This window comes from Polistes canadensis, unplaced genomic scaffold (assembly GCF_001313835.1).
Source record: "Polistes canadensis isolate GaletaPanama2010 unplaced genomic scaffold, ASM131383v1 scaffold_40, whole genome shotgun sequence".
Taxonomy (NCBI): domain Eukaryota; kingdom Metazoa; phylum Arthropoda; class Insecta; order Hymenoptera; family Vespidae; genus Polistes; species Polistes canadensis.
Window position 1 is genome coordinate 336045 of NW_014569587.1, and position 16057 is coordinate 352101.

General features: G+C 29.3%; 3 protein-coding genes across 3 annotated transcripts; all 3 read right to left on the bottom strand.

The window, feature by feature from the left end:
- Nucleotides 1–5413: 5413 nt before the first annotated feature.
- Nucleotides 5414–10472, bottom strand: LOC106784746. The gene is made up of 2 exons (XM_014744598.1): nt 8683–10472; nt 5414–7197 (listed from the first exon to the last, which is right to left on the bottom strand). Exons 1-2 carry the CDS (start codon nt 10282–10284, stop codon nt 5575–5577), a joined length of 3225 nt encoding a protein of 1074 aa, XP_014600084.1. The 5' UTR covers nt 10285–10472; the 3' UTR covers nt 5414–5574.
- A 505-nt stretch (nt 10473–10977) lies between these two features.
- Nucleotides 10978–13098, bottom strand: LOC106784773 (cytochrome P450 9e2-like). Its single transcript, XM_014744636.1, has one exon. It carries the CDS (start codon nt 12777–12779, stop codon nt 11154–11156), a length of 1626 nt encoding a protein of 541 aa, XP_014600122.1. The 5' UTR covers nt 12780–13098; the 3' UTR covers nt 10978–11153.
- Nucleotides 13099–13298: 200 nt separating this feature from the next.
- On the bottom strand, nt 13299–15607 carry LOC106784772 (cytochrome P450 9e2-like). Its single transcript, XM_014744635.1, has one exon. The coding sequence runs from the start codon at nt 15534–15536 to the stop codon at nt 13893–13895; it is 1644 nt and encodes a 547-aa protein (XP_014600121.1). The 5' UTR covers nt 15537–15607; the 3' UTR covers nt 13299–13892.
- Between the last annotated feature and the right edge of the window lie 450 nt (nt 15608–16057).

Below are 16057 nucleotides of genomic sequence, written 5' to 3' on the forward strand. Positions count from 1 at the left end.
ACAAATGGATTAAGCGCAAATTGCTAAACTCTGTTTAATTTGGCCAAATGAATTTTGTTCTACCGTCTCTCTCTTTCTCTCTCTTCTACTTTCTATCTCTATCTCTTTCTTTCTTATTTTTCTCTTAATATCTCTGTCTCTTTTCTACTCTTCCTAGTATTTTTTTTCATGAAATGTTACACATCGATATCGTTGCTAACTCTTTTGCGGATAAAAATCTTCTTTATTTATACGAGAAAATATAAGGATATCTCAGATCGTATGGTCATTCTTCTTCTTATTCGTTTTTTTTTTTTTCCTCGTAAAACGATAACGATTTTTATTCGGTTTATCAGAATTATATCGTGAGGGGTTATCATTAATAGAAATGAATTTATGTAAAATAACAACGTTAACGTCAATCTTATCACATTATTTATAATCATAGTCTTTCGACAAACAATAATACGTTATTGATTATTATTAAAGTTCTACACCAATTCAATATAATTTTTCAACAAATTTATCATAATGATTACAAACATATAAATCAATTTTCATTCGACTAAATAATCCACACTTTCATAATTATTGTCTCAAACATATTAAATTAAATAAATAAATAAATAAATAAATAAACATATATGTATATAATATATTTAAATACATATTTCTTTCTTTTGTATGTGTTAGGTAATTCATTTATTCCATCACGTTTCGTCTCATAAATTTTTTCTATCCCTTCCCATATATATATATATATATATATCTCTCTCATTATTTTCTCCTATCTTTTTTCTTTCCACCGCCCCTCCCCACCCACGACTACTCCACCTGAAAGAAGAAAGATGCGCAAGGTGTTGGCATCATGTTGGTGGCGTCAGCCAGGCATCAAACGTACGGATACGTGCCAGTCGTGGCATTAATTCTTGTCTGAATAGACTCACGATACATACATACATATATAAATGCATACATACGTATATAAATGCATATATATGATACATGCATACATACGTACATAAATGCATATATACATACATGCATGCATACATACGTACATAAATGCATATATACACATGCATACATACTCACATATGTATGGCTCGCACGTAACCGTACAGTTGCACTCTGGATAACAGCCGTATAATGTATTCAGACTACGTGATTGGCCGTTCTTATGGAGAAAGATAGATAGAGAGAGAGTGAGATAGAGATAGAGAGAGAAATAGAGAGAAAGAGAGAGAGAGAAAGACGTGGTTTGCGATACGACCTTGTGAATGCCTCTTTAATGAAAGAGAAAGAGAGAGAAAGAGAGTGAGAGGGTGGAGACAAGAAAGGGGAAGGAAGAGAGAGAGAGAGAGAGAGAGAGAGATGGAAGGTTTGCTAGCAGATTCCCTCAAAGATGCTTTCTACAGTCCGCCAAAGGATCGATTTTTGTTCGAGACCTCATCTTCGTCATTTTCCTTCTTCTTCTTCTTCTTCTCCTTCACCTTTTCCTCGATCCCCTTCCCCTCCCCACTACCTCCCCCCTGCTCCTCCTTTTTATCGTCATAGTCGTCGTTGCCACCGTCCACTCGATGAACGAGAAACCTTTGGAATATTCATGCATTGGAAATTAGCGTGAAACCGAGTAAAGGAGTAACCCATTCCACCATGGGAGGGGTGGGGGGGGGTAGGGCTGGGTGGAATACCCACGATCTCGATTTTTCTTCGACGTTTTACTCTCTCTCTCTCTCTTTTTACATTTTTTTTTTCATTTTTCTATGAACCCCCCTCCCTCCCCGTTGTTACCCTTGCTCCTGTTCCTCTCTCTCTCTCTCTCTCACTCACTCATTTTGTTTTTTTTTCTTTTCTTTCTCTTTTCTTTGTATTATTTTTCAATTTCATCTCGTCGGCTAGTCTACAACTAGCTGTTGTTGCTGGTGCTCTGGTGCGCTTCTGGTGTTCTGGTGCTGCTACCATCCATTCTTTTCTCGGTGGAATTTTATTAGAATAAAATTCATGGACACGACGAGAGAGAGAAGGTGAATGAGAGTAAGAGAGTAAGAGAGAGAGAGGACGACGGTCCTTGGGGGAAAGGGCAAGCTTCGCCTAAGGTTATGCTACTTCGTTCTGCTTGATTACAGAAAAAGAATTAAAAAATAGCAAGAAAAGAAAAAAGAAAACAAATGAAAGAAGAGAAAAAAAGTATAAAGAAGAAGTATAAAATTGTTCGTAAAGGGGGGTGGGGGCTTGGGAGGGGGGTTTAGTGTATATATTTTTCTCTTCTTATTATATTATATTATATTTTGTTTTTTATTTTTTTTGTTCATTCCTTTATCCATCTTTTTCGAAAATAGAAATCACGATAGATAGATAGATAGATAGATAAGTTTTTACTTCTATTAAAATAAGAGATAATGAGAATCGTTGATATATTTGTTTTATCTTATTTTATATTTATTTGTATTTTTTGTTTTTTTTTTTCTTTTTTTTTTTTTTWTTCTCATTTTGTCGTTTACCTTTCGGATATTATTTCCCGCAATGAAAGATTCTTTATTTGCTGTTTATGTATTCTTCGAATGAGAAATAAACTTAATATTCGTTTTTCTCGACTTGAAATATATTTTTCTTGCCAGGTAAATAACACACACACACACACACACACACATCTTAATGTTATAATAATGATAAAACTGATTAATTATCCTTAAGGAATCCCAAGGAGAAAAATATTCAATGAAAAAAGAACATGGTGATCTTTAGCCGGTTCGTATATATCATTTACAAAATCATTCATTTTATCTTTTTTTTTTTTTTCAGAAAAAATATCGTCCAGTCTACAATTATTAAACGTATACTTTGTTTTTTTCTAAATAATCATCGGTATTGTCGTGTTTTATTATGATCATCTAGTTTGATCAATTTAACTATTCTAAAACGTTGTTAAATACTCACGAAGAATAATAATAATATACTTATATAACGAACAAGAGAAAACAGAAAAATCTTAATCATGTGTGTACACAATATATACATATGTTTCTTAACAATATGAATTTGCATGAATGTATTTGTATGAAATTACACGTTCCAATGACGTAGAAGTTTAACGCTTAAATTTTATTAATGTCGATATTTTTTTAATCTTGCAAACATAAGTATATTATTAATTGCTAATTAATTAATTATCATCGCGTATAAATACATTATAATATGATATTAATTGAATATATAAATTAATAATTAATGTTTCAACAATTTTTCCTTATTGACCAGATATTTTAATTATTATGACAGAAGTTTAGTCATACCTACATCTAGATTTTCGTTTGTTTTTTTTTTCATTGGTCAATTAGACGATTACTCATGCACGTGTCAATGGATGTAAGATATTGCGTAGATGTGTAACTCAGTATATATATATATATACATATACATATATATTCTATTGAGCATCCACATTTAAACAGATTTCTTCTTCATGGTCAACATAATCGATTAATTGCGATAAGAATTTTCGTGATAAAGTCGATTCTACGAATTGTGTTGTTCGCACTGCTTTTTTTTTTTTCTTTTTTTATAATTATCACTAAGAACAAAAGTACTTATTATCATTAGAGAACTTTATCTTCTTTTTATTACTTATTATTTTTTTTTTTTCTTTTTTATTATAAGATTAGATGAAACCAATCGCATCTTCTACGACGTATTATTGTTTATCATTAGATCGTAATGAAATTGCGTCTATGTAATTAAACGGAATGAGATGATAAAATGTGTTTTTGATAGTCATCGTTTCGTACAGATATAATTTCTTTTTTTTTCTTTTTGGTTAAATACGTTTAACAAAGTAAAAAAATAGGATGAACAAACGTTGATCATGAATTCTTATCGATTATATTTCTATCAAACTCTCTTCTCATTCTCGAATTTTAATCGCAACGACACATGCAAAGATAATTTATCCGTTATAGTTTTCGAACAACACTCACTCGAATCTCCAGCCTTGTATTACTCCCTCATCCCTATTTTCCTAACCCTCTTTATTAAGAGGAGAAAATACCGAAAAGCGAATCACTCAGCCGCAACACCACGCATTATTATCGAATATGCCGTGTCACGTTTCATTACTATTAATAATAATCAAAATTCTGTCTATGCCTATTTATACATAAGTGTATAAACATATGTACATATATACATATGTATATATCATTTATGTTAGCAGCGTAGATTAAGTGCGGAGTAAACGGTATAATCTTGTATAAAATACATTCGCTTCGATTCCTGGTTATATAGCAAAACCTGATGCAGTTCAAACGGAAACGAATGTACCGTTAACTATTTCGTGTATTTACCGGTTGTCCCAAAAGTTGTTTTACCAAAACAATTTTGTAATTTTGATTATTTTTAGTGGACGTTTTTCATTTTTTGATGATACGGTTATTAAACAGATTTATATTTTCAAATAAATATTATTAATGTATTTATATTGATGTGTGTTTTATTTTGTTTGTATGTTTGTTTGTTTGTTTTCAGGGAAGTAACTTTTAAAATATATTATACGCGTATATTATATGTATATGAATGTAAATTTATCAAAATATGCCGAGATTTTTCTTTTGCCTATAAATTTTAAAATCTGATTCAATATGACAATTTTGTATTCTATGTTTTTCTTTTTTATATATCAGTAGTTATTTATAAAATAAGATATATTATTATTCATAGGGAAAATTATTATGATAATCAATATGCAACATTTTCCCTTGTTTTGATATTATTTAATTATCATTCTAGTTAATAAATTATAAACGAAACTTTTTTTTCTGCTTACTTAAAAGTTATTTTAATTAGTAGCAAATAATAGTTAAAATATGAATTATAGTTTATATAAGCGTGTGTGTGAAAAAAAAGAAAGAAAATTGAATATTTTTAAACGAAATTGTGTTTTATTATGAGAATGACTTTGTTTTCTAACAGTTAATAAATTTTTCTTTGAAATAAAGACTATATTAAAATGACCGTGACTTATCATTTGACGTGTAGTACCGTATCAAACATTTATTAGATTATTTTTTTTTTTTATACGATAGATCAAAGAAGGAAAAGAAAAAAAGAAAAGAAAACATGAAAACGAATAACAGACTCATTTTTTTAATTAGTAACATTACATAATAATAAAAAAGAGTTTATTTTTATGAAAAGATTATGTATATATACATATATAGAAAAATTTGATTAGTTTTATATAATATTTATCTAAACAAAGCTTTTTACCATGCTTATAAAATAATGCAATAAAAAGAAATATTTGATGTTATATATTTCATTTAAAACAAATTTATATACCGAGCTTATATATATAAATGCAATCTATTCGTTTAAACATGTGCATATACATGTGTAGGTAATTATGATAATGGACAAACGATAAATAGAAAATTTATAAACATTTATTTTATTACGAAAAATATATTGTTTATAAACTTTCTATTTATCGTTAATACATAATCATAATTATCTACACATTTATATATGCAAATGTATATTTGATGTATATACGAATTTATAGTAATACAATAATTACTTTTATTTTTCGATTACATTTTACGCTTTAACTGCATGACCATTGCTAATTTCATTAGCAGATATATTATCACCAGTATTACTATGTACAAAATTTTTCAATGCCGGATGAATATTATTTCTTTCCTCCAAAGTCATCCAAAAACCATTTTCAGCGGTCATGCTTATTCCTTTTTTAGATAATCTCATTGGATTCAAGGTTTTCGAGGAAGGTTTTAGATTGCACCTTGCTAATAAATGGAAAATCAATACTTTCATTTCCATTAAAGCAAATCTATTACCAATGCACATTCTAGGACCCAATCCGAATGGCAAATAGACACCAGAGTTGACAATTTCTTTTCCATTTTCCATGAATCTTTCAGGATTGAATTTGAAAGGATCTTCGAAATAGTTGGGATCGTGATGTAGCCCGTAAACTGGGAACCAAATATTCGTGCCTTTTTTTAATATGAAAGGTTTACTTCCTGGTAATGTCGGTGGTAGTTCGTAATTCTCAACAGAAACCCTATCGAGGAAGACAACGATTGGATATCTTCTAAGTGATTCGTTTATTACAGCATCCAAGTATTGCATGTTATTAAAAGATTCATATGTTGGATTTCCATTAGTTTTTTCAATGACATCATCGATTTCGTCTTGCAATCTTTTTTGTATATCAGGATTGACACCAATTTCATGACAAGTGAAACACATTGCTGTCGAGACACTGTCAAATCCACCAAAGAAGAAAATGAATGCTTGTGCAACAATATCCATCAATGATAATTCTTGTCCCATTTCGGCTTTCTTTTTCCTAGCTTCCATCATCAATTGTATCACATCAGATCGTACAATATTATTTTGTTCTCTAGTATTGATAACATCTTTGACAACATTTTTGAAAAAGTTACTAATGTGACTCGGTATAAGTTGGATATTGAATAAACCAGTAATTAATGGGAAACTACGTATCAAGAAAAATTTCAATGTTGCAATACCATCGAAGTTAGTGGCTTTTCTACCAAGAACGTAAAAATCATTGTTCCTATCTCTCATCGAATTGATAGTTATACCAAATGCACAAGTTGCTATTACATCGTTGGTGTATCTAGTGAATACGTCTTTCATTTCAATTGTTTTCTTATCATTAGGCATTTTCGATAAGAATTCGGTAAAATCTGCGCCGCATTCGTTCATCAATTTAAACATACCCTTTAATTTGCTCAATGTAAATGCAGGTGTCAACATCGTTCTCGTTTCCTTCCACCTGTTACCACGTAATGAAAATAAATTCTTTCCAAATAATGGATCCTGTACTTCGTCTACGAACGATCGATGATCCGGAAAACTATCGAAACTTTTAACAGCGATGCTTTTTATTAATTCAGGATCACGTATTATTATTACTGGATTACCCAAATCGAAGAAACCAACGTATTTGGCTTTTGGTTCTAAATTGTATGCATCTAACGTTATATCTGCCATAGTTTTCTTACGTAAAAATGCTGATCCCATGTTTCCCAATAATGGCCATGGTTCCAAAAATGGTAAACCAATTTTCTTAAAATAACTTAAATCCTTGAATACGTAATAATATATGCTTAATATCACTGCTACGAAGGCCAATATCATGGCCCAAGTATCCATCTTGTTGTGTTCAAGTTAAACAGAGTGGATTGATATACAAGAATAAAGTATGATTCAGAGATGTTTAACTGACGAGAGTTGCTTGACGACTGACGTATACTCACACGATTATACGAGTTTATATACCATTTTAATAGAAATTTCTGTTACTTGCGTCATCATATTTTATTGGAGTTAAATGAACTATTCCATTATAAGATTCCAATTTTTTACGATATTATTTATTTCATTTTATTTAATATCATTTTGGATTATTTTTAAACAACATTTCATATCGTTACGCAATAATTATCGACAAATCGTTATAACCTTAACGCGTTATCGACATATGACGAAACATTTTATTTTTTAAATTGATACAATTTGTTGTTCAATTTCATACGACCTTTTTTTTCCGAAACCTTTTTAATTGATATTAATTTTTTTATTTTCTTTATTTTTTTTTTTTTTTCTTTTTTTTTGTATAGAATGTGCAAATAATTTCTTGTAGAATGATTATACGGGAAAGAGAAATTCAGCTTCGCAATAATTAATATGTTTTCCTTTAGTTAGATAAAGAAAACAAATTGTTTTCGCATTGTCATGCATGTTAAAGGTGCGGCTTGAGATTTGAATGATGTCGTTGTTGTAGATATCTCTTTGATCATTAATATTCAAATTTATACTACTTTTTTTGTAACTCGTTTTATTAGTTTGTTTTATCCTAGGCAAATATAGTTTCTCTTTTTTTTTCTTTTTTTTTTTATTACAATATTCTTACGATTTCTAAAACAATGATATAAATTTAATTCTTCATTATGCAAAGAAAACGAATTAAAATTAATTAAGTTAAATTTATTGTCAATTAAATTACAATAATAAACTTTTGTTATAGTTATTCGTTCGAAAGATAAGAAATATGAAGATCGATACTTAAGGCATATGTTTGATAAGTTTCTATCTTTTATTTACGTTATCTAGTATCGATTATTAGTTATTCCACGTGGATTTCATTTACTTTACTCTCATATTTTATCGCGTTAACGCTAATAAAGGAAATATTTTCAATGTATAAATAAATTTTTCGCTAATGGGTATTGACGTATGTATTTACTTATCGAATCGAGAATATTTACACGTGATCTTGACGAGAAAATAAAATTCAGTCGATCGATGAGATAATATTTTCAATAAAAATAGAGATTTTTATATGATTATATAAAAAGAGAGAGAGAGAGAGATGTTTTTGTTGAATAACGATAGTTAATCTTGTAACTGCATTTTATTTTTGTAATAAAAATAATATTTATATATGATTTAGATTTCTGATACACTAATATTATTATTAATTAATACGATTAATTTATTTAATTATAAAATATAATCCCATATGTGATTTGATATAATTACAATATTCTGTTATAGTTAATAAAACGAAGTAGAATGTACAAAAATGTAATAAATGAATTTATCGTGATATCATATTTTTCGTTATTATATTTAAACATATTAGCATTTTGCAGTATGATTATTACTAACATTATTAGTCTTAACATCGGAAGAAGTATTGTTAGATATATAATTTTTAATCAAAGGATTAACATCATCCCTTTCTTCTAAGGTCATCCAAAAACCTTTTTCAGCTGTCATACCAAATATTCCTTTTTTTGATATTTTTATTGGATTTTGTGTTTTAGAGCAAGGTTTTAAATTACACCTTGCTAATAAATGAAAAATCAAGACTTTCATTTCCAGTAAAGCAAATCTATTACCGATACACATTCTAGGTCCCAATCCGAAGGGCAAGTAATAACCAGAGTTACTTATTTCTTTGCCCTTTTCCAAAAATCTTTCAGGTACGAATTTATACGGGTCTTCGTAATATTTAGGATCGTGATGAATTCCATAAATTGGTATCCAGATATTCCAATCTTTTGTTAATAAGAATGGTTTGCCACCTGGTAAAGCAGGTGGTAATTCGTAATTTTCAACGCACATTCTATCGAGAAAAACTGCAATGGGATATCTTCGTAATGATTCGTTAATAACAGCATCTAAATATTGCATGCTATTAATGGCATCGTAAGTTGGATTTCCATTAGTTTTAACAATAACACCATCGATTTCTTTTTGTAATTTCTTTTGTATATCAGGATTGACACCAATCTCGTGACAAGTGAAACACATAGCTGAACCGACACTATCGAATCCACCAAAAAAGAAACTGAATGCTTGTGCCACCATATCCGTCAAAGATAATTCTTCTCCAATTTCAGCTTTCTTATCCCTAGCTTCCATCATTAATTGTATCATGTCTGCACGTACGATATTATTTTGTTCTCTGGTATCGATAACGTCTTTGATAACGTTTATGAAAAAATTTTCTATGTCATCTGGTATTAATTTGACTTTAAACGTAGTCGTTATGAATGGAAAAGTACGCATTAAAAAGAATAAAAATGATTTGAAACCATCGAAGTTAGTTGCTTTTCTACCGTTAACGTAAAAATCATTGTTACGATCTCTCATAGAATTTATACTTATTCCAAATGCGCATGTGGCTATTACGTCATTTGTATATCTCGTGAAAACATCCTTCATTTCTAATGTTTTCTTTTCTTTTGGCATTTTGGATAAATAATCGGTAAAATCTATGCCACATTCGTTCATTAATTTAAACATACCTTTTAACTTGCTCAATGTAAACGTTGGACTTAACATATTTCTTGTTTCTTTCCAATTATCGTCTTTTAATGCAAATAAATTTTTTCTAAACAAAAGATCTTGTCCTTCCTCAACGAAACCACGATGATTTGGAAAATGATCGAAATGTTTAACCGTGATCGTTTTTATCAATTCCGAATCACGAATTACTAATACTGGATTAATCGTATCGAAAAAACCAATGTATTTTGCTTCCTTAGGATCTACATTATAAGCATTGACAGATATATCAGCTAATGTTTTTTGTCGTAATAATGCTGGACCCAAATTACCCAATAATGGCCATGGTTTTAAATACGGTAAACCGATTCTCTTGAAATAATTGTAGTTATATATCACGTAATAATAAATTGTCAGTATCACTATCACCAAGGTCAAAATCATTGTCCACGTTTCCATCTTGAGTTAGAATAAATTGATAAATATCTACTAGATAGAGGTAGAATAGACAGAGATGGAGAGATGTTTCTTCATCGAGAAGTTAAAGCAAACTGATATCTACTTTCATAAACTCATATTTTAATCTAACATGTGTGATTAATTTATTCTCCTGACGTAATCGTTTTATTTTAATAAAACATCAACGCAATCGTTATTATTTACGTTCAATCATAATGTTTTAATCTTTTACTGTTATTGTATTATTGGTAAAAATTAGTCTATTGTTAGATTTAAATAAATATTATCTTTGGTTTCCGGTTTTTTTTAAAATGTTGTTTTGTTACGTAAATATAAATTGAAACAATTATGAGAGTATATCAATTAATCTTGTTAATTGTACTTTACTGCGTTAATATTTGATATACATAATTAAAGATAATTTATAATTAAGAAATTATTATTCGTTATAAAATGTAGAGACCATATGTTTTGTATATATATAAATGATTGTTTAAAAATAATTGAATTAAGAAAATTGATATGACAAGAATTTTTCGATGGAAAAGAATTAGACGCCGTATCGAAAAAAAAAAAAAAAACAATATTTATAATAATATATATTTTCTACATTTAGTAGAATAGGTAACTGATACACTTGTCTTATTTTCTAAAATGATATAAAATTCGAATATAGAATATTATCTACTCATAGTTGCGTGTAATTAGAAACACGATTACGTGTTATATTAAATAGGTAATTGAAATTCGGTACATATAACATTTCATTCGTATGTATATATATATAAAATGTATTATATAATATAAGGTAAAATACATTGATAATCATTAAATGTATATTTATTATTTGAATCTTTGTGATCGTATGATCATTTGGCAACGCCATTGGTAGTTGCTTTAATTGTGGCATTAGAATTATTATAATTATTATTATCAATTTTGCTATTGGGTAAAAGGTTTTTAACAGCTGGATGTGCATCCTTCCTTTCCTCTAAATAAATCCAAAAACCATTTGCAGAATTCATGTGTATTCCCGTTTTAGTAAGTTGTATCGGATTAACAGTTTTCGAGCAAGGCTTTAAATTACATCTTGCCAGTAAATGAAAAATTAATACTTTTATTTCCAATATAGCGAATCTATTAGCAATGCACATTCTAGGTCCCATTCCAAATGGGAAATAAGTTCCAGAATTATTAATATCTTTGCCATTATCCATGAATCTTTCAGGATTAAATTTGTAAGGATCCTCGAAATATTTAGGATCGTGATGAATTGCATAAACTGGGAACATTACGTTAATGCCTTTTTTTATAATAAATGGTTTATAGTTTGGTAATGTTGGCGGTAATTCGTAATCTTGAACGCATACTCTGTCGTGCATAATACCAACAGGATATCTTCTAAGTGATTCATTTATCACAGCACTAAGATAATGCATATTATTAATATCATCGTATGTTGGATTTCCATTAGTTTTGTCAATGATTTCATCAATATCCTTTTGTAATCTCTTTTGTATATCCAAATTAACGCAAATCTCGTGACAAGTGAAACACATTGAAGAAGCAACACCATCAAATCCGCTAAAGAAGAAACTGAATGCCTGTGCAACTATATCTATTAATGGTAATTCTTGTCCCAATTCAGTTCTCTTATCCCTAGCTTCAATCATCAATTGTATCATATCCGATCTAACAATATTATTTTGATCTCTCGTGTCAATAACGTCTTTGACAATGTTCTCAAAATAATTAGCAACCTTATCCGATACGAATTTGATATTGATCAGACGTGATAATATTGGAAAACTACGTAACAAAATGAATTGGAATGTTCTCAATGGACCAAAATTCGTAGCCTCTCTTCCACAAATATAAAATTCATTTTCCGGATCTTTCATCGAATTGATAGTTATACCAAATGCACAAGTTGCTATTACATCGTTGGTATATCTAGTTAATACGTCTTTCATTTCAATTGTTTTCTTATGATCTGGCATTTTCGATAAAAATTCTGTAAAATCAGCACCGCACTCGTTCATCAATTTAAACATGCCCTTTAATTTGCTCAATGTAAATGCAGGTGTCAACATCATTCTAGTTTCTTTCCATTTGTCGCCACGTAACGAAAATAAATTTCTTCCAAATAATGGATCGTGTCCTTCTTCAACGAGACCACGGTGTTCCGGGAAATAATCGAAATACTTAACCGAAATCAATTTGATTAATTCGGGGTCACGTATCAATACAACCGGATTATTCGTTTCGAAAAAACCAATGTATTTTGCATTAGGATTATGATTGTACATATCGATGATAAATTCGGCCGGTGGTTTCAACATTATAAATGCTGGAGCAAAGCTGCCCAATATTGGCCATGATTTTATATACGGTATGCCCCTTTTCTTGAAGTAATCATAATCATTCCACAAATATAAATATGTGCTAATTATCACTAGCACAATGGCTATTATCCAAGCCCACGACAATTCCATTTCACGAGTCAAAACTTAATGGAAATAAAAAGATCTATGTAATGTAATCTAAATGGGTGTGTTTAGGTGGGTATGGGTGGGTGTGTGTGTGTGTTTGTGCACGCGCGCGCGCGCGCGTCTATTTGCGTGCGAGAGAAAAAATGAGACAAAGAAAGATAAAAAGAGAGAGGGAGATAGAACCAAACAAGTTTCACTGCCGAGAGATTATAACCAACTGACGTTCTTTCTGCGTACTCTTTTAGTATCCATCCATGTTACTGACGTGATCATATATTTTTAGATTCCAAACATTCTAAAGTTAATATAAACGTTTACATTTTCTTATTTCCACTTTTACTTTTATAATATTCAATATAAAATTGCGACTAGTGTGTATGTTATTTCGAAATATTTATTTTTGTCTCGTTTCTCCATTTTTTTTTTAAATTAAAAAAATTATTATAATTAATTATTATTTACTCGTATTATTTTGTGTGTGTAGAAAAGAATATTATTGTTTATATTAATTTTTATTTGTTATTAAAATCATTGAATCAATTTATTACTTTTATTATACATGTTCTCAACGTTTATAATATTTTGTTATTGAATTTAATTTTTGTTTTATAAAATTGAAAAAATACATTATTTACTGTTAAATCTTATCTTATTGCAATAGATAACAAACGGAGAATGTTTTGACAATGAAGACAATTTTTCCGTCGTTACGCTTGTGTGTGTATTTCTTATCAAATGAATCATGTGTGTTTACGTAAATAATGATTACTACTTTTTAAAATTAACAATTTATTAAATGTGTCCACGGACAAATTGTAAAGATGTATGAACTTAATAAAAAAAAAAAAGAAATGGTTTTAATCACGATACAATTATTTTCATCTCGCTAAATATATATATTGTTATTATTTAAAAAAAAAAAAAAAAATGATTATCACAATTTGATTATAGCACATATTAAATTACATTATTAATATTCTATTTGCCTGTATAATTTTCTAAACAATGTTACGCGTAATTGAGATTCAATTAATTTAATATCTTACGAAAACGCGCATTATCTCTATAAAAGATGAATTTATATTAATAACATTATTCATTATTTTCGTTAAGATATTAAGCTTTAATCGGACAACAACCATTGCTAACGCCATTAACAGTTGAATCAATTTTACAGTTATTATTAGAATGATTATCATTAACATTATTACTAGATGATTGCAAATTTTTCAATGCAGGATGAATATCATTTCTTTCTTCTATATCCATCCAAAAACCAGTCTCGGCGTTAAGGTTTATACTTTTTTTCGATAATCGCATTGGAATTAATGTTTTCGAATTAGGTTTTAAATTACACCTAGCCAATAAATGGAATATCAATACTTTCATTTCCAATAAAGCGAATCTATTACCAATGCACATTCTTGGTCCCAATCCAAATGGCAAATAAACACCAGAATTATTAATCTCTTTGGTACGTTCGATGAATCTTTCCGGATCGAATTTGTATGGATTTTCAAAATAATTCTCGTCGTAATGGAATGCAGCAACTGGGAACCATAAGTTAGATCCCTTTTTCAATAAGATTGGTTTGCCGTCTGGTAATGATGGTGGTAATTCGTAATCGTCAATGGATACTCTGTCGAGAAATATTGCAATTGGATATCTCCTAAGGGATTCGTTAATCACTGCATCAAGATATTGCATATTGTTAATAGAATCATATGTTAAATTTCCATTAGTTTTTTCAATAACATCATCGATCTCTTCTTGCAATCTTTTTTGTATATCAGGATTAACACCAATTTCGTGACAAGTGAAACACATTGCCGTTGATACTGTATCGAAACCACCGAAAAAAAATATTAATGCTTGTGCAACTATTTCGATCAATGGCAATTCTTGTCCAATTTCTGCCTTTTTATTTCTAGCTTCCATCATCAATTGTATCATATCCGTTCTAACGATGTTATATTTGTCTCTTGTATCTATCACATCTTTGACAACCTTTTCGAAAAATTGACCAATGTTATCGGGTATCAATTTAAGATTGAGTAATCTCGTAATCTTTGGGAAACTTCTCAATAAGAAAAATTTCAATGATCTAATACCATCGAAATTAGTTGCCTTTTTTCCGAAAACGTAAAAATCATTGTTCCTATCTCTCATCGAATTAATAGTTATGCCAAATGCACAAGTTGCTAATACATCGTTTGTATATCTCGTTAATACGTCCTTCATTTCAATCGTTCTTTTTTCTTTAGGCATTTTTCCTAAAAATTCGGTAAAATCAGCACCGCAATCGCTCATAAGTTTGAACATGCCTTTTAATTTGCTCAATGTAAACGTAGGTGTCAACATGGTTCTGGCTTCCTTCCATCTGTCACCGCGTAATGAAAATAAATTCTTGCCGAATAATGGATCCTGTACTTCGTCTACGAAACCACGATGGTCCGGGAAATGATCGAAACTTTTGATAGCAATTTTTTTAATTAATTCCGGATCACGTATGAAATATACCGGTGTACCCAAATCAAAGAAACCCATGTATTTTGCTTTGGGATATCGATTGTAAGCATCGACTACTAAATCTACCATAGTTTTTTGACGAAAAATTGTTGGGCCCATGTTGCCAAATATTGGCCATGGTTCGATATACGGTAAATTTAATTTCTTGAAATAATTCAAATCCTTAAACGCGTAATAGTAAATACTTAATATCACTATCACCAATGCCAAGATCATAGCCCAATCCTCCATTGTTAAAATATAAAATTGCAAATTGATGGAAGAGATGTTTCACTGTTGAGAGTTAATAGCAGACTGACGTTTCTTCTCTCTTACACGTTAATATATCAGTTTATATGTTGGTTACGTAATCGACGTCGTCTATGCTGAATTGAAAATCAACTATTTATAAAACCGTTTCTATCTATTTTTCAAATTATTTCTTTTTTTATTTCGTTTTATTTTATTTAAAAGTATATGTCGTCTTATTCGTCGATTTAAATATAAATATTACGCGAGTCTTTTATATAATTTTATATAATATTATTATTATTATTATCTATATATGGTTAGTTTTTCTTTTTGTTTTTTTAATTGTTAATATTTTACGTTAACATTATTTAATGTTGAAGTTATTATAATTAGAAGAAAATTCGTGTTTTTCATTTTTTTTTTTGTGTTAACTCAATATCGCATTGTCATAATTTAAATTTTGCCAAATTTCACACACACATATGTTACGTTTATTCAATTTGTGTAATTAAATAATTAGA